The sequence below is a fragment of the Pseudopodoces humilis genome, chromosome 2 (genome assembly GCF_049639895.1).
Source record: "Pseudopodoces humilis isolate 2021_Gansu_Grassland_sample_001 chromosome 2, ASM4963989v1, whole genome shotgun sequence".
Lineage (NCBI taxonomy): Eukaryota > Metazoa > Chordata > Aves > Passeriformes > Paridae > Pseudopodoces > Pseudopodoces humilis.
This window is the reverse complement of record NC_142201.1, coordinates 22,843,909-22,868,287: the sequence shown is the minus strand read 5'-3', so window position 1 is coordinate 22,868,287 and position 24,379 is coordinate 22,843,909. Positions and strand designations below refer to the sequence as shown.

Genomic DNA, 24,379 nt, shown 5'->3' with positions numbered 1-24,379 from the left:
GAAGCAATTACTCATGACTTGTCTGGATCTTCCCACTTTATAAGTCACATTTCTTTAGTTCGTACATGAGGACATCACATATGGCTGTGTCAAAAGATCTGCTAAAGATATACTATATCAATCCTCTCTTCCCCATACCCTGGGCTAAATACTTGTGTGAGAAGGTAACTAGATTGTTGTTACATGATTTGTTACAGAAACATGCAGAGCAGATGCTTCCTATCATTGTCATACTACAGACGCTCTTAAATTGATTGTTTAGTAATGAGTTAAAGTACCTCTCTTAATACCAGAGTTTTCTGGTCCATGCTTTCTCAACTTCAGCTTTGGTATTTTCTTCCATTCTTCTTATACCACAATTGGACTTCACGAGCTTTTGAACATAATCACTAAAACATGCAAGTGAACTCAATAGCGTTCTAGGAATTTTATCAGATCTAGACATGAATACCCTGTTAAATTCCCTGTTTATTGCTTTTCTGGTCTATATGCCTATATCCATTTTGTTACTAGTTGCTAGTTGTGTTCTGAATATGGTCACAGTGAACCTCTTTTTGTGAAGGCCATTGCAAAAAATGTATCTACAACTGCAGTAATTTTCAATCTGCACAGTTGTAATAAATAAGACATCTTGTTATTCTGGTTCTCCAAATAGAAGATAAACAAATCTTTATTCTCCATTTACAAAGCAAAAGCAAGGAATGGTTTTCCTTTCCATGGAAACTATCCAGAACCTGCTTTTACTATCAAGTGAAAACTTAGAAACCTTCTCAAACTATGATCAAGCACATAATTTCCCAGCATTCCCCAAATCAGAAAAGAACAAACTACATTGCCTTTGAATGCATGAGTCCTGCTTGGTCTGAAAAATGAATGAAAACTTCTGAAGAAAAAAAAAAATAATGAAGTGTTGCATCCTTGAAGTAATGTGAATTTATCATTAACTTATTTAATACAATTTGCAGACAATTACCTAGAAATAAAGGAAGAAATTATGATTTAAATTCAGCGTCCTACAACTGCCTTCATTTGATGGATGATTTAGCACAAGGAGTGGCACGCAGATTCATGCCCAAGGATGTAAGTCCTAGAATAGAGTTAAGTTTCCCTGTGAATGTCTTTATTTCTACAAAAGGGACTCAAGATAGATATCCTGGACAACTGGCGTATCAGCAGAGAAAGGGTATGACAGACACGACATATGGCCAAACACTGCTTGAGCATTCATTTGATGTTTTTAAATTGTACTTGCATTTATTTTGAAAGGAAATGATATTTTATAAGTCTCTCATTGGGAGTATATTTTCATAAAAGGGGTAAAGGCAAACATAATGGAAATTATAACACATGAAAAAAATGTTAAGTTGACTTTTGAAGGAATTTTGCAAGCATGCAAAATTTTTTTGACTTAAGAAACGGTCTAGAGCCAAATCTTTAATTTCTTAGCCTTCAAAACTTCCAGTGGCAGCTGTGAAAATTCTGGACTGAGGAATAAAACATGATCAGATGCTTTGTTTGATCCTAAAAGATCAAATGTTTGAATTTGAGTTCAGATTCTATTTTCTTCCCTTAACATAAAAAGAAATCTACTTAATAGCAATATACAGAAGTAATTCAGCACCCAAGAATACCTCTAAATTTATATAACTGTTAAGTGAAGGCTGGACGAATGATTAAAAGTGCTTGACTCCTACTAAAATGCCAAATGCTGACTTCAGATTCTTCTACAAGATGTATTATTATTATTATTATTATTAAATAATGTATGACTGTTTTCCAAATTGGAAAAACACTATAAAAATAAAAGATCTAAAGATGTATCTGATATTTTAAAGGAAAATAGCCAGATTAGAAAGTACCACATGGGCAATCCAGTTAAAAATCTTAAATGCCTCTTTTCTTTCTTCATTAACAACTCTCAGAAGCAGTTACATCCCTGCCAGGTATTTAGGGACATGCTTCCCCTTGAGCATGGGTTACTGATTTAGGGCCCAAGGGTTTACACCATAAAAAAAAAAAAAAAAACTAAGACATAATCAAATGTTATTTAATTAGGCAACATATCCACAACTTTTAATAAAGTTTTGTACAAACCACAGATTTTTAGCCTGCACTGAATTTTTGAAGAAAAAGTTTTATAAAGTATTCTATAATATAAATTTTACCCTGTGTATCTTCAGCAATGCCCTTCTCATTTAATTCTATATTCTTGTTCTAATCACATACCTTTAAGTAGCTCAGTTCTGTTTATCATTATGCTAAGTATACATTTTACAACAGCTTACTATTTTCTAAAGTGGATAAACTTGTAGGGGGAGAAAATCTTTGCTTTCAGCTTTTGCAAAACGTAAATATTAGCAAAATACTTTACATTACTGACATGTTTTGATCAACAGAGAAAATAAAAATAAAGCTTTTATCCTAACCATATTCTAAAACATGAGCATAAGTTTTATGAACAAGCAGAACTTTAAGAATTCTGAATATCTGAGAGAATCCATATGTTTAAAGGTAAGATAACATTTGCAAAATTCTGATTGTTATAGTTTGCTGAAACATGGGCATATTCAGTACCTTGTAGCACAAGAGATAAACCTTCATAAAATTATGCACATAATCCAGTAAACAGTCCTTGACTGCGGAAAAAGTACTGACATTGTAAATATTTGCTGAAATATACAAAAATTTCTATTACTAAATCACTTTTAAAGAGATAAAACAATTATACTAATTTGTCTTCCCTAAACCGTCTATAAATGAATCAGATAAAAATGGGTCAAATACAAGTACATATAACACTACATTACTTCGAGTTTTTTGACCTAATTCCATACTCCCACTGTTTGGAGTTCCTTATTTAAAAAACAAAACAAAACAAAACAAAAACAACCAGTGAATACATTCTTTGGAAAATATTTTTTTATTATAAAATGTACAGTATATTGACCTTAATATTATAAAACACTGTAATGTATCAGAGTCTTGTAAAGACCAATAATTTATAAAATGAGACCAAGGTCATTTTTACTCTTGCTAGTCTCATAGTCAGATTAAAAAATATATATAAAATATATAGTGAATTAATTGACCAGAGCATCCTTAGTAGCTGGCAAATGTATGTTCATATGTTAAGGTAGCTAATCTCTGCATGTATTTTTATTAAAATAGATCATTCTTATTTGCTAATTTAGTCTTTGATTTTGAAGAGCTGATAGAAGCATGAACAGAAAGGTTAATAATCATATTCTATAAGCCTAGATTATGTAAAGGTGCTGCAGGGTATAAAGAAAATTATGTTTTACTAAAGTACTTCAATCACTGCAGCTCACTTGTTAACAGTTAATACTTCTTTGGTACTTTTAAGGTGCTTGTTAGAACAAGAAATAGCTTTGGACTATTGACAATGGAGTACTTTAGGTCTCAGATGCTATTGGATAGCATGAAAAACCGCTTTTATACTGTCTTAACAATTTGAAGACCTTTTTCAACGTATTAGTCTTCTCAGTTCCACACTTATTACCATATTGAGTACAAAAGAAAGGCAGATTAATTCTTTTTTTTTTCTCTCCTTAGCCATTGTTGCAAGCAGTACTTTCCTCATTGCACTCATTTGGCAGTGACTTGAACACCAGTATCCAGTCAAAGGCACTTGTTTTAATGCTAGAATATGTGTATGTAGGTAGTTTTGGAATCACTGCCTAGTATGTTTTTAGCAGTGCATTTATAGAAGCCCGCATCCCTTTGAGTGGACTGCTGGATGACTAATGACCCCTGAGGATGGAGGAATTTGTTTCCATACAGACGGGATTGAGCTCCTGTTGTCAGATGTGATTTATCTGGAAGCTCCCATGTTATTTCAGCTTTAGGAATCCCAATGGCCATGCAGTTCAGTTTAACTGAATTTCCAGGTCTGGCATAAATGACAGGTGCTGGCTCGCTGGTGATCCGAGGAGGATAGGCGATCACAATGACAGGCACAGTCATAACAGAAGTGCCATACTCTGTGGACACTTTGCACAGGTAAGTGCCCCTGTCAAACACAGAAGCCTCACGCACTGTCAGTGAGCCATTCTCCATCAGGGAAAAGCGACCCACAGCCTGGGGGGCATCCATAACCATTCCATTGGGCAGTGTCCAGGAGATCTGCGCCCGGTGGTTTGCCTGGGTGATGCAATGAAGCTGCAGAGTTTCTCCATTGATGATGCTCACCAGGTTGTTGTACTGGTTGCTAATTTCTGGCCTGAGTCCCACCTTCAGGAAGACTACTCGTTCCACATAACCTCCCGGGTTTCTGGCTGTACAGCGGTAGGTCCCAGCATCCCCGGCAGATAAGCTGCTGATGTGTAAGATCCCATCCCTCTTATGGTAAAATCTGTGCAGGCGACTGCCACTCAGCACCTCAGAGCCATTGGGAAGGATCCAGCTCGTGCTGGGTTTGGGGTTCCCCTGGACAGAGCAGTTCAGATTGATGCTGTGCCCAGCAATGGCAGTGATCCTTTCACTGACAGGGTCTCTGAAGGAGGGTTTCTCCAAATGGTCTGTGATGAGGAGCTGCACGAGCAGTCTCGCTTCCCCGCCTTCGTTCCGCCCAATGCACACGAGCTGCACGGCGTCTGTCTGCCTCACCCCTCTGATGTCCAGCGTACCATTGCGATGCACAGTGATCCTGTTCCCATAGTAGGGAGCCGGTAAGATTACTCCTTCTGGAAAAGCCCACAAGACACGCGGAGCAGGGATGCCCTCAGCTTTGCAGTCAATAAGTTTCCGGCTGTCTCTGATGGCTGTCTCCCTCACAGATGTTATTGCACTGAGGTGACCATTGATTCTGGGAGGCTGAACGTCAACATGGATCCAAACGATCTTCCGGTCTTCTCCAGCACTGTTCCGTGCTACACAGGTATAGTTACCACTGTCGGACCTTTGGGCCTTTTGGATGAGGAGGGTGCCATCTCTGTATATCTGGTATTTGTCAGACAGCGCAGGAATAGGCCTGTTGGTTGGGGAAAGCCAGGTCACTTTGGGAGTGGGCTCTCCTTTGGCTTCACATGCTACTGTGACAACATCGCCATAAGGTACATTAATAGTGATATATGTTTTGTTCCTGATGGTTGCAGGCTCTGCCACCACTTTGACCCGCACTTTCATTTCATCCTTCCCAATCTGGTTTTCAGCATAGCAGGTGTAGTCCCCTTCCTCTCTCAGTCCAACATCATTGAAATACAGGGTTCCGTTATCAAAGACCACGTACCGCTTTGCCCGGCTGCCGCTGTCATCCGACTGCATGAAGGTATTGATCATGCTGCCATCTGGAAGACCCCAGGAGATCTCTGGATTTGGCAGACCTGTGGCTACACAGTCAACTTTCAGGTCCCCTCCATACTTGACTTTGTGGTTATTGTCATTCTTATGTTCTATTTTTGCTGGTTTCATCATCACATTCACTTTGAGGACCACGTAGTCATCCCCTATCTTATTGCGGGCCACACACAAATAGTCTCCTGCATCTTTGTCTGTAACTGAATGAACAACCAAAGTCCCATTGCTGAATACTTTGATTCTAGTCTCCAAAGTGCTGTAAGGAAAGAAAAAAGAACCTAACATAAGCTACAAAATCACATTTTGGGTATTAACTACTGAGAGAAATCTGTGGGGGAATAACAACTCAACAGTATTAAAAAAAAAAAAAAAAAAGTAGGAGAGGAAAATTGCTTTCATTAAATAATTAGATGGTCAGAAATTTCTAAGATATTTACCACCAAAAGGCAAATGGAAAAAAAATAATTCTACTCACTTGTAACTAAGTAATTCTGTTGTGTTCAATGACTTTAATGGTGTTTTTGACCATTAAACATCCACTAAATACCAAATTATGGTGGTTTTAACTCTTCTGACTACATGTGCATTATTCTGTAACACTGAAATATGAGATCTCTGAATGATATAATCCACATGAGGCTGTATGGACCATAATGGAGTCTGGTACCTGGGTCTTCAGCCAAAAGCAAATAAAGATGAGGAACTTCCTCTGCCCTTGGGTATAAAGATTAAACCTTTAGAAGAGTCACAAAGAAGCAAAATGTTGCTAAGCTTTGAAATAAGGGACGAAAAGTTTCCAGTATGCTAAAAAAGTCCTTTCCACTTCACTATGGAATTGGCGTATTCAGGTCAAAACCAACTTCCTCAGCAGCCACAGTTTTCTCCCCAAAGATCTCCAGTATTTGAAAAGCAGCTCACATAAAGATCGTGAGGGAAAACAAAAAAGAAACACAGTATTTTTTTGCTACCTCTATGAGGCAAAAAATGCAATCTGGATTTTGTGCTATCTACAGGTTACCTAAATATATCTTTTGTCAATATAAAAAATTATGACTATGTTCAGCTGTGAAGAAAGTTGTTCCAAATTATGCATTTTAATTACACTGTGTTTATACACACTGTTTATAGTCTGTTTATTGTGCTCAAAGGTGAGCTATGAATAATTTATAGCACAGAAATTTGTTTTCAGACAAGTGTTAGGACAGCTATTGTAGGTTTGTAGAAGTGGTATTTTATTGATATTGCAAATATTGGAGAATGTATTGTTTTAGGCATTTATATGCAACCAGGTTTACACAGACCTTATTGTGGGGTAACATTTGTTTATGCAAGACATTAAAATGATTATGTTTGCTTAAGTAATTACAAGTTGAATTATTTGCCCTGTATTTACTTTGTGTAATGATTTGCCTATGAGATAAAATTCAATGATCAATTTCTCCTAGGGAAAAGCAGGCACCTCTGCAACATTATTCTGACTAAGCACATTGGAAAAAGCAGTACACAAGCTGTGTATCTAGACTTTTTAATAAGTTTACAAATGGTTGTAAAAGACAAACAGTGGCAGCTTATCCTAAAAACTTGAAGCTAGATTTTCAAGAGCAATACTGCTACCAAGAAAATTATGCTAAGATATAACTTGACTATCTTTTGATATAATCTCAGATTCCTTCTTAAGGATTGGGTGAAGAGTAATTTTTTCTGAATTTCATTCAGAACCCGCAGAAGTCAGGAATGAAACTTGTACTTGAGTGGGCTTTTCTCTAAGTTCATCTAAACTTCAATTTACCTGTGACACCCCAAATAGTAATTTACCTGTGAAGGGAATCAATCATCCTTTTGGAAGGCAACCTCCACAATATCCGAGGCCAAGGGTCACCAGAGGCACTACAGTCCAAATGCAGGATGCCACCGTATGTTACATCTGTTCTCTGAGGAGAGCTCCCAGTGATTTTAGCATTCGATGCGTGCTTTTTCACATGGAGTTGTACTGTTCTCCTGGCAGCTCCCACCATGTTAGCAGCAATGCACTCATAGGTCCCACTGTCCTTGGGGGAGACGTTGCGAATGTAAAGAGTCCCATTGGGAAAAACAAATAAATTCCCATTGACAAACTGAGAAGGTCGGATCTGCGTGCCATCAAAGACCACCCAGCGGATGTTGGGAGAAGGTGCCGCCTTGGCAGTGCAGTGGATGTTAATACTGGTACCAAGGGGCAAGGAAATGTTCTCTTGCTTATCCTGCTGGATGATGGGGGGTAAGGCTGCAATGTGCAGCCTCACTGCAACGCTGTCAGCTCCTGCAGCATTGCTTGCTACACATTTGTAAACTCCTCGGTCTGAAAAAGTTGCTTGCTTGATAGACAAGGTTCGATTTTCATGAAGCATTATCCTGCTTTCTGTGGCTGTGACTGTCTGCAAAATCTTCCTATCTGGGAAAATCCATGAAATTAGTGGGCTTGGAGTCCCGCTAGCCTGACATTCCATTGCTATGGTCTCTCCAAAGTAGACTGTGACATCTCGATAGCGGGAAAGCAAAATTTTGGGCTGGTGGGCTAAAACTGTGAGCACAACAATCATTTTATCTATGCCGTGCAGGTTCTGAGCTGTGCATAAGTATTGCCCACGATCCTGAAGCTGAGCATTTCGGATAAGGAGAGTACCATTTTTCCAGACCTCAAACCTTTGTAACTTGCTGTTGGCTGTCATTAGAGCACCTGTGAAGGTGAAAGGAAAGAAAGAAAGAGAAAGTCAAAGGGTTTAAAATGTTCATTATTGAAATAAAGAAGTCTTAAGTGACATTTTAGGTTTACTCAGAACCAATTACAACTTTAGAGGGCCTGCATCTTCTGACACTCTCCATAACTCAAATTAGTCTTTGTTCCTATTGCAGAACTAACCACTAACTTGCAAACATGGACAGTGTGGAAATTTTTTAAGGCCTTAGGTTTTAGGATCCCTCTTAAATCTTTATGTAAATTTTCTGCTCCCTTTGCATATGGAGATGACACACACACCCCAATATTTAAGGTAGCAACATTAACAAACCCATTAACATACCAAAACTCGCAAGTGTTGCCATAATAAATTCTAACTGCTGAGAATAAGCAGAGTTGTCTGCTTTTCACAGCCAAAAAATTACCCTTCAAAAATGAACTCATTAAATAACAGAGGTTTTATTACAAGAAACACTGCAAATCTATTATTACTTGTAATGATTAGTTGCAATTAATAATTTTCTCTACAATGATTATGTATTACAGGAATTTTTCAGCATTTTGAACTACTCCTGTGGTCATGTTGCATTTCTGTGCAATACCCCTACAAACCATGGAAGAGCACATTTTTCTCTGTCTTACCTGTAGAGACTTTTGTCCAAGTAATAAAAGGCTTGGGTTCCCCAGCTGCATCACAAGGGATAGAAGCATCTGTTTCAGCAAGGATGGAGATGCTCTGAGATGCTTTTGTGATAATTTTAGGTCTTCCTCCATATACCCTAAAATTAGTGGAAGGCTGAATTGCAGTTGAATTGTGCGGCATAATGCCTCCCATGTAAGGAACAGATGGAAATTTTTGATGACGATGATGGATACTTTTAAAAGGATGAACTGTAGTGGTTATTTGTGGTTTTGTGCGCTGAGAGAGAAAGGCCGGAGGGGTGATCTCTAAAATCACTGGTGGTGATGCAGTCGTTGTGGCATGTGGCATTGGAAGCACTGGAGTAACTGTAGCTTTCTGCACTGTAATCCCAGTAGGTAAGACCTGAGCAACCTTCCTCTCATTTGTGTCTTTTGGCACTAGTTGACTAGGAATATCTGGTTTAGGATGCATATTTAAGTGAGGGAATATCCTTGTTCTGTTGAAAAGGAATGGTATTCTGGAACTGGGGTAATAGGGGAACCCTTGACTTGGTACTCTCCCTGCTGTGCCTCTGTTATCTGGAACATGGTTATTTCCAAAAAATCTTGAATTGTATCTATTCTGACCCTGATTACTGAACTTGCTTTCAATTAATGGCTTTGTTTTGTGAAATGGAGAGACTTGTGTTGGGGTAGCTGTTTCTCTCTGGGAAGCAAAAGTTTTTCTGTCCTGGATGGTATGTGCTGCATATGCTGTTATCTCTGGTTTGTTTGTGTAGTGAAGAGGCTGATGTGTTATAAAATAGCGAAGTGGGCCCTGTGTTACAGGAAGCTTCACTGTGCCTCTTACTGGAATGTGTTTTGGAGGCACAACAGGTGGTCTTTGGTTTATGCTTGGTATCATTCCAGCAGGTGGTTGGGGAGGATTTGGATTAAGCAGTAAACTGTTGTTTGATTTGCTACTATACAACTCCTTGAATTGCTTCTCTTTTGACTGTATGCTAATCCTGTTTTGATTAGAGGAAGGAGTAGGGTGAACATTCTGGTTTGAGGTCATCACTATTTTGTCACCACCTGCTCCAACATGTTTTGCTTCTGGCAGCCCTTCTTGATTGAAGGCATTTCTCTCCTTGGTGGTATAATGAAGAGAAGGATCTGAAGTGCTTGAAATGGAAGGGGGAAGACTGACAAGTTTTATAAATGGAATAAAAGCAGTGGATATAATAAGAGGCTTTTCAGTTGTCTGTGAATGAAGAAACACATGTAACATAGATTCCTTTCTATCCAAGGAAGATGGCTCTGTCCCAGCCTGGAGAGTAACAGATTTCTTTGTCTCTCTAACTGGAAGAGTTTGAGTTTCTCCAGTGCTGAAAGAGGAGGGTAAAGTAAATATCTCATACTGTTGAGGTGGCTCAGCTTTTGCTGGTGTTTCTATAGATACTGTAGGCTTCCATGGCTCCTTTGAAACTGAAAGGTCCTTAAAAACTTCTACTGTGCCAACAGGAATACTTAAGTCACTCACAGTGGGATACACCAGCTGGAATGTTCCAGCAGTTGTTTCATTAACCATTCCTTCTAAGTCAAATAGGTTAGGCTCTTGAGACTCTGGTTTTGTTGATAGTATTGAGCTGTTCCTATATGCAGGAGAAGTTGCTGTCCTTGATTGCTCTGCCTTATGATCCACAGTTTTAGAATCTGCTTTCATGTCCTTCTCCACAGAGACATTGTCTAATGAGTGGAATGCTGGCACTTCACTTTGCTCTGGTTTCAGAGGTACACTTGGCTCTTTTGTGGGAAGCGCATCATGTACAGCATATGATGATAAAATTGTGATGGGTGCAGTCACTGGAAGTTCAAAGGTTTCAGGGCTAGTAGGGTGTGTCACACTTTTAGTTTCAGGTGAAGTAGTGGGCCTAAAAGAGAAAGTTGTGATGACATCTCTGATTTTAGTTAATTTCTCTGTGACACCTGAGTCAGTAATTAATGAAGGAGTGGATTCCATGCGTTCCTTTTTCCTAGCCTGTATTTTGATATTTTTAAGATCAGGACTTTCAAGAGTTCCAAAAGAAGTTTTGGTAACAGCTTCAATTTCAGGTGTCCTTGTAATCACAGGCATTGCCTCTGTGGTTAAAACAACACGGGGCAAAGGCTTTGGTCTTTGTCGGATTCTGTTTGGCCTTCTCCTTCTCCCATAAGGCCTTTTTCTACCATGCTGAGTAATAAGTGAAGGCATGGTCTTTCTATATGGAGTTGTTGTGGGGGCCATTGTGGTCAATCTACTGATGGAAGAAGATGTTTCTAACCCCTCTGCTGTTTTATGAGGAGCATTAGCACTACGCAAAATGAATATGGGACCTTGTTTTGGAATAGCCAGGTTTCTATGTTCCTCTATCTGAGAATTGTCTGCATGAATGATGAACATGCTTTCTTGAGTCACCATATTTCTGTGAGTTACAGGTTCTTCTTTGCTCTCAACCCTGATGGGTGTGACAGCTGGAAAACTGTTACTTAAGTCTGACATTTTTGTATGACTTGTGGATATTTTTTTGTGCTGGTATCGTCCATCATTGCTCTTTTCTCTAACAAATGGAAAAGTAGATGAAGGAACAGTAGTAGTGCCTACAGAATCTGTTGGGATGATCTCATCAAACTGAGAAGGTGCCAAAGTTATGGTGTCAACACTAATTGGGCCCACTTCATTTAACTTCAAGCTTGTCTCCAAGGTGCTATGAAGATCCACAGTCTGAGTCTCAAGGAGAGTAGCATCAAGTGGTAGCTCAGCAAAAGCAGAATTTTCTTCAGATATAGAAGATACAGTCTTATCTACAGTTTCCACTGTGAACAAACTGCTCTGAACATTAGGAAAGTTTGTCACAATTTGTTTGGCTAGAGGTTCCTCAGTAAGGGCAACCGAATCATCTGTTCTGACATCAAGATGCTGTTCCCCTTGTGGTTGCAGAGTTGCAGAGACAGAAGTCAAATATGGACCTGATAAAGCAATTTCTACAGTGTCTATACTTGCAGGTGTTTCTAAAGCCCTGTGGTTGGAGAAGGGTTCAGTTTCTGACCTTATTAATATAGACTGGACTGAAAACACTTCTGTGTTCTGTGAAACAGTGACTGAGAACTGCTCATCTTCACCCACAGGTGATGCATCAGCAGAGGAGTCCACCACATCAGGCCCTGTCTCTGAAGGCAGAGGGCTGGCTAAAGGATAAGGAGTGGGAGTAGTTTCCTGCATGACTGATGGCAGTGAAGTTGTTACAGAGATGGTGGTAGCTGTTGTTCTAGGAAGATTCTTCCCACGGACCTTTGCCAAAATGTCAGCCCAATGCTGTGGATTAATCTGTTTGCTTGCCACATTAATTCTCCTTCGAGATTCAAATACTCTCCGGCCTTCTGCAACATTGCTGTCTTGGGATTCATCAGTACTTTTCCAGATTTTCATTTTCCTTCTGCCCTTCTTCCCCTTTTTAATTAGAGCCTCTGGCACTTGGTCACTTTTTTGTTTAAAAGGTATTTCCCAGTCTTTTAGGCGGTTCTTTCTTCGTGGCAACTCCTCCACCCCTCCTGTCCCTGATCCCTCCTCATCATCTATGACCCGCCCTGTTGTTTTTGACAAACCTTTTGAGCCTGGGCGCTTCTTTAGTTTTATTCGTTTAAATGACCTGTCAGACACCATTTTATTTACTGTGACCCTTACAACAAACTGATCTGATCCCTGCTGATTGACAGCCACACATCTATAATGGCCACTATCAGTGACATGGCTCCTTGGAATAAGCAAAGTACCATTGGGAAGCATATAGCCTTTTGAAGAGTTTGATAAATCATTGAGTACCTGACTGTTTGGAAGAATCCAGCTCAACTGTGGATCTGGGATGGCAACTGCATTACATGGCAAAGCTATTGGATTGCCAACGTTTTTTTCAACTCTCACTACATCTGAATCAGCTACCTGAATAGCTGCAGGCTGCACAAAAAGTCTGTAAGCCATTACGTCCACATCATCTCTCACTTGGGCAATGCAGTGGTACACACCTCCATCAGTGTAACTCACTGCTTTGATTATTAGTTGGCCACTACTGAGAATGGAAAACCTACTGTCTTTCTCATTAAAAGGTGCCTGCAGTTTAGTTCCATCTGGAAAAAGCCACTGAATGGAGGGGCTCTCAGAAGCTTTCACACTGCAACTCAGCTGACACTCTGACCCTTCCACCACACTCTGTGCTGTCTTTGTGCTCTCATTTTGCTCTATCATTACCCAGTTTCTCTGCTGCCTGGTGGTTTTGGTATGAATTGTCTGAGAAAACACAGTAAAAAAAGATAGCACCACTTTTTTCCCTGTACTTTGGCGCCTGTTTAATTGGATATTTATAAGAGGCTGCATCACCCAGGAAGGCTCAGCCTGTATTTGAGCTTTTACACCTGTGTAGTAAAGAGCATCATAATCTGAGCCTTGCCTGTACTGATAGCTTATTTTAGGCTCTTTTCTGAGCATAAGTTCCCTCTCTAATTTGACAGGTACTTCACTGTAGTAAGCTATAAGCTTCCATAATTTTTCATAGTTTTCTCGATTCATTGGACATTCAAAATCCAGTGCAATTGTGGCATTTATATCTATCTCCTGAGTCTGGATTTGATTCCACTGAATTTTGGTAGAATCTGTTGGTTTTTTGATTTCACAGTTCAGGTGGATTATATTGCCATGCTCATCAGTCATATTTAGAGCAATGTTCCATGGTGAGGACCGAAGCTCTTCCAGAGGGAGTTCATAACTGTCACTATCTTCCTCATCTTGAGTACTGCTATTTTGCCTCAGTGAGGACTGAATGACAGGCTTCCTACAGGAAATATCTTTCAAGTTCTGAATGTCTTCTTTTTGTAGTTGTTTTGGGCTGCTGCACTTAGCACACAGCTGTCCCCCTTCATAGGCTTTGTCCTTTTTGCATTTTAAAACACCTGAAAAAAATAAAATTTAAAAAAGAAAATAAGAGGGAAAACAATAGGTAAATAAGCTGAAAAACTCTGTTCTAGACAACTCTCAGAAGTATGAAATAAACTTCACGAAGATTGCATTACGTCACATGACACATAAGGCAAGACTTATAGAATGGCACCTCTGTTTTACAGCTGAATGTGTATCTGATTCTCAATCTGACCATGATTTCTTCTGAATCTTCTCTTAATGACAGGATTGAATACTCCATCCTTCTGAAATTTAGATTCACTGCCTCTGAATTAAATGCCTACAAACGGAAGTGCACAGGGCAACATTTAAATCAGCAACAAACTACTCTGTGTCAAAAAGTCTGCATTTGTATAGCAACTGCCTAACTTGTGGATCTAATGTGAAGAGGAGAGGGACCTTTCAGCTTTCAAAAATACAGAGTTTATGTACTAGACTTCCTCATTAAATAATCCAGGAAGTTTTTTTTCTTCTCTATTGATTAAGAACAGTACTGGCAGTACACAAAACATTATACTGTAGCTACCAAAATGGGCTGATTAGTTCTTGCACTTGCAAGGTATTAATCAGCAGGAGAAAAAAAAAAAAAAAAAAAAAAAAAAAAAAGTGCCACTTCTCCACTTCTTCTCTGACCTCTGAAACAACTGTAAACTTTGTAGTTTTCCTGGTCTAGCTCTTCTCTGTTTTAACTTTTTTGTATTATTACAGTCTTGACTCCTCTCTTCTGTCAATGCAAACTTGTTGTCTGCAAAGTAACAATCATATATTTATTACACTGTTCTGCTCACTTGAATGTTAAATGTCACCTTAGGTATTTAGTTTGGAAGCATATAGTAGATTAAATGTATTACAGTTATTCTAGGAATAAGTATCACCCTGAAGAATGAGGGATCTTTGAATGAATGAACAATATAACGGTGAGTTATAAGGCAAAATGTCAGGAGAAAGGGAAATGCACAGCAAATCCTCATACCATTATTTTAATTGAAAATATATGCTTTTCTAATCTGAAAAATCATGTTTTTTAAAAAAGGTCTTACAAATGGAATACATATATATATATATATATATATATATATACATATATATATATCTCTGCAGTTTGCTACTTGCACATTCAAACGGTGTTTCAAATGTAAGGAAAAACCAGTCCACAATCAACTTGGCAGTGGCTACACTGAAAAAATTTAGTAACTCTTTCTGGACAGAATTCCCAAAGAAGTTAATGTTACAGTCATATACAGATACAAAATCTGTCATACGTGAAAAAGGCATGGATAAGTTATTTCTCCTTCCAAAAATCATTACTATTTTAGTGTAAAGAGGTAATTTAACTGAATAAAAATGCTAGCAAGCCAGCACTACACTAAGAAAGGAATGTTCAGCTAGTATCTCATAACTTACATTGAAGCTTAAGGACACCCATAACACATACACACACACATTTTGGATCAAGAACAGAATATAAGAATATTAAAATGTAAACTAGTGAAATACAGTATTTAAGTCAGATGACTCAAGTACCTGTTTAGTCAGGAAGATTTATACTACTCATTCAAGCATTGCATGTTCTTAAAAAGCACCATCTTGCAGTCAAGTGCAAAATTGCAATTAAATATTCTAAGATGACAAGACCCACCATCATTCACCATATGCAGTCCAAAATCATTGTATAAACCTTGTCATTCATTTGAGACATCTTCAGTTACAATTAAATGCCAATTCCCTCTTAATATTTTAGGAGTAGCTCTGGTGTGACACCAGTTCCTCTGCTGAACTGAGATGCCCAAACTGAAAACTGACACTCAAATCCCTCCTCATTTAGTGTATTCCTGATGCAGAGGCATTATAAAACTCTTTTTTTGCTTCTGCACACAATCAGAAGTGTTCCAGCCTAGGCATTAGGATACTTATCTCTAAGTCTGAATGAAGATAGACAAGTTATTTTATGAAAAAATTACATGGGTGAAAATGGATACATTGCAAGTACTTGAAAATACTTCAAATAGATTTGCTCCATCATTAAAGGAAGTTGTGGTCAATGAAGAAACATGGATGGACATGAAGAACACATACTACAGCTTTAATGTTAACAGATTCAAAGTTAGAGCAGGCTTAACCCGGAATTTGGTAACCTGATTTCTTTCCTTCCTTAGACAAACAAGTTCAAATCCAATGTTACCACCTTCCATGACAGCATATAGTCAGTAGCTTCACTGGTTGAGGACAATTGACAGCCCTCAGCCAAAGGTGTACTGCTGTGCAAGCAAATGCAGTCAAAGGTTATAACCCCTTTACAGTAAACCTCACTATCACTTCCATCATCCCAAATGTAATGGCTAATTTCTTTGCTCTTAAATACATATTTTTATCTAACGAAACAAAACTGCTTTCTTTTTACAGTGTTTTTTAAATACACACATTTATTGAATAGTAACAGAATTTAACACTGCACACAGACATCATGTAAGTAATAACACCCAGGAAGTAACAAAACCATCAACACATAGAACAGGAAAAAAAAAAAATCAATGTTATGAGTTCAATAAAAACTGGTAGCTTATGTTCCTACCTCCAGAAACTTCATTCCATTCAAGGAGCCACTTTAAACTGCAGTCACAGGCCCATGGATTTCCATGAAGGTAAAGATTTTCCAGCAGTGGCATGCCTTGAAACATCCCTGCAGGTAAGGTCCTAAGTGCATTTTCAGATAGGTAGAGATGTCTTACTGTTGACAATTTGAAATAATCAAGGACCATAAATGTTGAAAAGGTGTTGGGGTGAAGCTGCTGGAGTAAATTTCCTTCTAGGTGGACAAGTCTTAGAGAAGTTAAACCATTAAAAGCATTTGGATGAATAAACTCAATTCTGTTGTGGTCCATGTGCAGCCTCATTAAGCTTGAAAGTCCTTGGAGAGTTTGGCTGGTTATGGCTTTCAATTTGTTGTAACTAATTTTAAAAACCTAAACAAAAATTAAAAAAAAAACAAAAAACAAAAACAACCAAAAACCAAAACAAAACAAAAACCAGAGATTATTTTTTTTATCCAGTTAGAATAGCAATCAAGCAAATTTTTTCCTCCCACCTTCAAATCTTTTGCACCACTGAAAAATCATATGCTGGTCAGAGGTAGAATAAAACTGAGTGGTAGTTGGCATTATCAAGTTAGACACAGGCATAGTTAATAGATATCCAATGCATTTTTGGGGAAAATGTTATGTTAATCCTACAAAGGCACTATAAAGAACACTTATTTTTGTTTTCTGTAATTCATGAAAGTTTTGAAATTTAGGAAAACCTAAGGATTACCTGCAGAGATACAAGATCTTTCAAAGCGCCATTAGGAATATTCTGAATGTCATTTCCATGTATCATGAGCAATTCCAATTTTGTAAGTCCTGCAAAGGAGTTTTCGTATACAGACTGTATACTGTTGAACCTGGGGAAAAAAAATCACACATGCAGTTACAATTTATACACTGACTGTCATGGACTGCAAATGTAAAATTAGTATAACCTAACTTTCAGGAAAAACTGGAGGGACCTTAATGCACCATCAAAAGGCCAGAAGTTACTGAAAGACTCTTACAAGGTCCAAGCATACTTAGTTCATGTTTACATTAAGATTTCTTTTAACTCACTTTGTGGCACTTTAGCCATAAATTAGGAGTAAAAGTAATAAATAGGTGTTTAAGTTCTAATAGTTGTCAGTATATTTTTCCATGTAACTCAGTTTATAGAATGGAAATAAGTTAATGGCCTGTGGCCAAACCATGATGCTATGGAGCCTGGCAAACTAGACAGGCTGCAGTGTTGCCAAAGCAGCATTTAACAATAAATAAATAGAGATTTGGAGAGTAAACATTAAAAATGGGTTATCTCCCAAACAGCACAAGAAGCAGTGAGTCACATCCTGCTTCTCTTACTGTTACAGCATGTAATTTGCTACATTAAGTAAATACATAAGATCTAGGAATTGACCTTACAATTACATCACTTGAGCCCTGAAACTCTTCTTAGATAAGGAATACAGAAAAATCTACTCTTTGAAAATAAATAAGTTTTGCTTTGGAAGAGCAAATCAGGCTTTATTTGCCAACTTGGAAGAGCTACATTTGGTGGCCTAAGTCTACATTTGCATTTTTCATATATATACAGAAAATTAAATGTATTATCTAATCTAGGCATGAAGTCTTAAAATTAAGCATAGAATTTTAGAGATTTTTCCAATTTCTTGGTATTTTCTAGAAAGCAAGGGAAGACATAGCATGAAATTAAAATATTTTGAATAAGGAGAAAATACTTTTGGATCTTCACCATGTTATCTATCTAAAAATTCTTAATTTGCTAAAAATTTGTAATACTGTATTAATATTTTTAGTTCTTCTGCAGATCCACTGAGCTTATAGCAGACATCTTATATAAAATTTCTTATTTCAAAGTAAGTCCTTAAAAAAAAAAAAAATGAACTTGCCTAAATAAAGATTTTTCTTAAATAATTTCCAGTTAGAAAAATAATCTTCACCTTCTAAACACATAGCACTTAAAATAGCAATATGGCAAAAGCACTCTTTCAAAGTGAAAGTGCAACAACAGACAGTTAAGACTGTTTCTTCCTGGGAAAGGACACAAGGAAATGTCCTTTATGCTAACAGTATATCAAATAATGTACTTTACTAAAAATCAGCCCAAACGCCTTAGTAACTTAGGAGCCCATTTTCAGAAGCAATTTAGGGATTGGAGTACATATTTCTCTAATATAGCTTTACTGAGCACAGGAGCATTTTGAGACTAAAATTAGTCTTTAGGTGAATGAAATGTTGGTGGATCAGAATTTTAACTATAGAGAAGCAGAAGAGAAGCCAAACCAAGGTCACTACTGCCAGCCACTACATGATCAGTTGCAGCTTAGAGGCTTTGAGGTTGTCAGGGTGAGTTCATCATGGGTAGTGGGACAGCCCTGACACCAAGCAGAAGAGGACTGCGACTCTTGCACTGCTCTGCATCACACAATTACCCAATGTGGTACTTTTGTGATATGAAGCCTACCAACAGTCCCTGCCTTCTTGTCGCAAAATCTGACAGATGTGAGTTGGCAATATCCTGGCAAAGGAAAGTGACTTGGAGTCTGAGCAGTCTCTTCCCAACATGCTTATATTGTGCTTTGTTGCTTGAAATAAGTGCAACAAATCCACGACTCCAAAGGCAATGGATCAAATTTATTTCCACTGTATTAATTTAAGATATGCTATATCTCATTGTTCTCCAAAATGCTACTAGGTTACATCATAGAATTTTACTCCTACTGTATTTATATTTTACATCAGGTTTAAAATTTCATATTCTGTAGAAATCTCATAACAGATTTAATTAAATGTCTTTTTTTATATACTCTAAAAGTATCTAAAAGACTGTATGTTCTATTTACCAAAAATTAACTCATACCATGGTATAAATATTTATTTGAAAGTAACAGTTAACTTTTGTTTGAGACAAAAAGGCTGAGCTAATTTCTCCATGCCAGAAGCTGTAGTGATTGAAATCCAGCACCAACAGGTAAGTACCCATCCCTGCAATTCTGCTTGAGAAGTACACACAGAGATCCTGGTTTGCCACATGTGCACAAAGCACTCCGGGCTTCTGCACTAAGAACATAAAACTGTTTGCTCCAAGCTGCCATACGAACCCAAAGTTGATTCTTTCCACATGTTTGGGGATACGTGCCGGCACGGCTGCCAGGGAGCGGAAGGTGCAGTGGACCTCGGTGGGGAGGTAGCAGGCGCAGGGCTGGGGGCAGCCCAGGGCTCCCAGCGGCAGTCCCAGTCCCAGCATCAGCACCACGGACAGCGCTCCAGCCGCCACCCAATCCCCCATCTTGTCGCCTCCCCTCGCCTGGCTCCTCCTGCATTGTTGTGGGACAGCGAGGAAGAAAAGAGAGAAGAAATTATGGTTTTTCAAAAACTTTTACATACTTTCAACTCTTAATATACCTAGTGGTTACCTGCATTGTCTAGAAAGTCTGTAGACAATCAAGGCCATGTTCAATTGGAAAGCCATTATCTTTATTCCATGTAATTTTCTGCTTCAGTGTAAATTTTCCCCCCATTACGCACATTTACTAAATAAGTATTCTAAAAAAGTTATGCTATCTCCCCATGGTAAAATATTTTATAGGCTTATTCTGTACACCAAGTATAGTACTCATCTCACAATAAAACTAGAAAACTTCTAGGAAAAAATCTAGCTCAAGCAAATTGCCAGGGTTCCCTCTACAGTCAATGAAAGAAAAACAAAAACAAAACAAGCCATAATCACTTGAAGATTAATAGTATCAGTTATTGTACCTAATCAGATAACTAGAAATAGTGCAATTGAGCTGCATTAGGTACCAAATTAGCAAACTCATATCACCTAGCTGCCTGATTTTTTAGCAGGCTATTAACTTTTGGTAGGGTAAAATGTGGCTCAATGAATCTCATTCATAATAGATGTAGGAAACAATTGAGATATGAAGTGAAAGAATTAGTTTGCCATAGATCTAGGCTCTGTCATCCTTTGCCATGGGTTGCTCTGTGATGTTGGATACACTCTTACATTGCAATCTAAACCAAACAGTTATTATGTCTGATCAGAAATTACAAAATTCGACCATTTGTTTAAAAGCATAAGCACAGACCTCAGAGGAAAAGTTTATAATAAGTCTACCAATACCCAAGTTCAGATTTTTGGAAATGTGTGTCGAAGTCTGCATGGCTAGAACCATGGAGAGTAATTTAAAGAAGCACAGAAAAGAAAACACGAGTTTTCAAGGTTTCAAGACCTTGAGCACTAGCAATTTCTGAAAAACAAAACATTTATGCAACGTCTTATTAATGATTAAGCACCCTAACTCTGGACAAATGACTAAAACATTCCTATTCATATTCCTACCAACAGAAGAATTTGAAAGCCTTTCAAATTAAAGCCATACAAGAATACAGGCTGCTATTAGTAAAAGAAATTTAATATTCCTGCTTTTGTACAACACCACAACAATGACAGAAAGGCATTCACTTGTACCAGGTACTTTTGGTTCCATTAGTTACTTGCTTGTAGTATAACAGTCAGATTTTCTTAGGTCTGCAAGCAACAAGATGCACATTTTCCCCCTAAGATTACCATGTGCAAACCATTACAGTTCAAACAAGAGGCTTGTTGGGATGAAGTTTTCCCAAATATCCATGGTCAAGTTAATGAGACGTTTAGCATTCTTTAAAAGACAAATAGCTTGTAATTTGTTTAAGAATTTTCAGGTGCTGTTTTCCTTATATTGTCCTTAATGAAAATTCCTTCTAGAAAACAGCCTACCCATTTTGATTCCTTTTGTGAGAGGTCCCTTTCAGGACATGTTCATTGAGGTGAAGAGGAGAGTGCAGTGACCTGTGAGGGGCTGGGGAAGGGTCTGCCGGCAGGACTTACCGCGCTGCGCCCGTGCCCAGCCGGGGCCGCTCCCCCGGGACTCGCCGGGATCTGCCGGAGCGGCTCCGGCCGCGCCGCCCCGCCCCGCCGCACGGGGGCGCTCTCAGCCGCCTCGCCGCCATTGGCTGCCCCCACCGCCCCGCGCAGCACACCGGCCAATGGGCTGCGGGCCCGCCCCCCGGGGGCGGGGCGTGGGCGGGCCCCCAGCGGCACCGCTGGCGCCCCCGGCGGGAGGGGGCGGTCGGCGCTGCGCGGGCCGTGTGCCAGCAGCGGCTGTGCCGGAGAGGGCTGCGGGGGAGACCCAGTCCCCTCGCCTCCGTGTTTCTTTCTGCCGTACCGGAGGACAGATGCTTCCCATTAGCGAAGAACGTCCCCGCCGGACCGGGCGACGGGAGCGTTCGGGCAGAAGGAGGGCGCCGACACACGGTGGCACCGCCTGCGGGACGGCCGACGGCCGCCGGCCAGGCAGCCGCACAGCACACTCGCCTCCCCGCGCAGTCCTTCAGGGGAACCCCAGAACCCAGCCCAGCCCGCACCCGACCGCGCTCCGGCAGCGGTGGCCGTGCGCTGCTCCTTACCTGCGGCCGGGCCAGGCGCTGTCAGCAGGCGCTGCCCGCCGCTCCCGATGCTCCGGGGCGCTGCGGCCGGCCGGCGGCGCGGAGCCGGCGGTCACCTGGACCCCGGTCTCCCCTCCGGCACCGGCTCGCTGAGGCTCATCGCTGCCTGCAGTGGTCCGCCTCGACGCCGACTTAGGATTCCTCATCGCCCGTCATCCTGCGGGATCCGCCGCCGCGGCTGGCTCCCCCCGAACAAACATAAGCGATGCGCGGCAGCCGGGCAGGCACCGCCGGGTGCTGGTTTGTATCGACTGCTATTGTCTCCGAGCGCTCCCCTTCTCCGGGTGCCCCGAGAAGTCCCACCGAAAGTCGGGACGCCGCAAGCCCTCAGCCCCGGCGGGAGCCCAGCGGGTCGCTCCGGGCGCTGCGGGAGCTCCGTGGGCCAGCGGGCGGGCGGGCGATGCGGGGGGCCCCGCGCCGCCGGACGGGCTGCCTGGGCGCGCAGCTCTTCCCGCGGCGGCAGCGTCCCGCCGCCCGCCGCCGCATGGGGCCGAGGGATGCGGGTGCCGGGGCGCCGCGCTCCGCCCGCCTCCCCGCGCCGGGCGCTGTGCAGGGGGAGGGCGCGGCGCAGCGGCTCCTCTTGCGGGGTGGGCGGCCCCTCCGGGGAGGGGGCGGCTGCGGGCGGGCCCGCGCCAGGGGCGGGGGTGGGTAAAACAGGCTCCGGAGCCGGCGGACAGGGGTCGCGGCAGTTGCGGTTTCGCGTGGGTTCGGGACCTGAAGCTTACGGAAAGTTTGTCTCTGGGACCCGGGCACATCCAGCACAGTTGAAGCGCTCAGATGGGCAGCTATGCATCTTGTGCGCTCACGCACGCGTATGCACACAGGAGTTAAGCATATAATCCTTAAACTGGACCGACCAGTTAGGGATTCTTTCTCTTCCCATGGTGATATGGTGCTTAGAGACATGGTTTAGTGGTGGGTTTGGCAATGCAGGGTTAATGGTTTGACTTGATGATCTTGAGTTCTTTTCAGCCTTAACGATTCTATAAGTTCTTTGATATAGGTCTCCTATCACAACACAGAGAACCAATCTGACATGAACCCTCATACTTCATACTGGCACAATTCCACTGGGGATACCTGCATCCTGTCTGTATGTGGGAATTTGGTCTCTGTGATCATACTCAGACTCCAATAAATGCATGTGAACAGAAAACCTCAGAACTGAAATAGAGAGGAAACTACAACAATAGACAAAAAGACAGGAACCAGTAATTAACCAGACCAAATGTAGACCTGGTCATAAATTGCCTTTTACCTTTAAAATCCACCAGAGAAGCAAACTTTAGTTTAAAGTCATTAAATCATTGACATCCCTCTTCTCAGTTTCTCTCCAGTATGAACAATTTTTCAGTACATGAAAGTAAGCTTATCTTTAGTCCAGTGAAAAATGCATCATTCAGAAGACCATGCACTAGTGTCTAATTGTGTGGTTTTTGGATATGCACAATTTTCTGTTCCCTAGATAGCCAGTGTGGCAGTTTTCCTCATCTGTTCTAAAAAACCAAAGAACTCAGTCTTTCAAGGCACAAAAGAATTGCAGAAAAGAGCATAGACGCATCTTAGAGTCATAAGAATGTCTCTGAGTTTTCGTATGGAACTTTCAAATTCCATCTCCAAGGTAAGTCAATATAGTGAATGGCATTAGGTTCAAGGCTGTAAAGTTGTGGCAAGAGGATCATCACCAAATTAATAGAAATAATCAGAATCCTAACTGAATAACCATTTTTGACTGTGAAACCTGTTAGAAGTGTGATTATCAAAAGGGCTGATGGGGAAACCTCTTCAACTTTTAGGAATAAGCTGTTGTCAGAATCTGGACAAGTCATATCTTCCAAATGCATTAATAAAGTTTAACTTTCAAAAGAAAATCTTCTTATCCATGCTTTTTGCTGCAGAACCTTTTTTATGTTGTGGTGGGCAGCTTAGCTCCACACAGCCTCTCTCTCACTTACCCAGTTTGATATGGGGGAGGGAATTGGTAGGGGAAAAGTTTGAGAAATCATGGGTTGAGATAAAGACAGCTTGATAGGTGAAGCACAAGAAAAGCAAAACAAGGAATTCATTCACTACTTCCCATGGGCAGGCAGGTGTTCTGCCACCTCCAGGAAAGCTGAGCTTCATCATGAACAAAAGTAACTTGTGAAGGCAAATGCTGTAGCTCCAAACATCCCCTCTTTTTGCCTTCCTACCTCAGCTTTATATGCTGAGCATGGCACCATATGGTGGCTATCCTTTGGAGCAGTTAGGGACTGATCCAAGGAGCAGTCCCAGCTGTGTCCCCTACCAGCTCCATGTGTGTTCCCAGCCTGCTCTCTTGGCAGGACAATGTGAGAAGTAGAAAACACCCAAACACCACACCAGCCTTGATCAGCAGTAAGAATAAATATTCTTGTGTTTTCCACACTTCTTTGTTCACAAATTTAAAACACAGTACCATATAAGCTACACTTAAATGAATGCTAGAATAAAATATTTCAGACAATTAGAAATAACACCATTTACAGAGTGTTCACTATCTTCAGCATAATTTTTTTCAGCCAAGCAAAGCCAATACCAACCCATATTGTATCAACTCTGTATTAACACTAAATGCATCAACAGTTCACAGGGTAAAACCACACTACTTTGACAACGAAGCATATCCAGCTCTGATATATA

The 24,379-nt window shown here is 40.5% G+C and overlaps 1 protein-coding gene across 1 annotated transcript; it reads right to left on the bottom strand.

Annotated features, from left to right (window-relative positions):
- Nucleotides 1-2,076: 2,076 nt before the first annotated feature.
- Nucleotides 2,077-22,015, bottom strand: MXRA5 (matrix remodeling associated 5). The gene is made up of 7 exons (XM_014251027.2): nucleotides 21,680-22,015; nucleotides 19,330-19,545; nucleotides 16,953-17,082; nucleotides 16,216-16,606; nucleotides 8,675-13,636; nucleotides 7,132-8,032; nucleotides 2,077-5,572 (listed from the first exon to the last, which is right to left on the bottom strand). Exons 1-7 carry the CDS (start codon nucleotides 21,862-21,864, stop codon nucleotides 3,661-3,663), a joined length of 8,697 nt encoding a protein of 2,898 aa, XP_014106502.2. The 5' UTR covers nucleotides 21,865-22,015; the 3' UTR covers nucleotides 2,077-3,660.
- Between the last annotated feature and the right edge of the window lie 2,364 nt (nucleotides 22,016-24,379).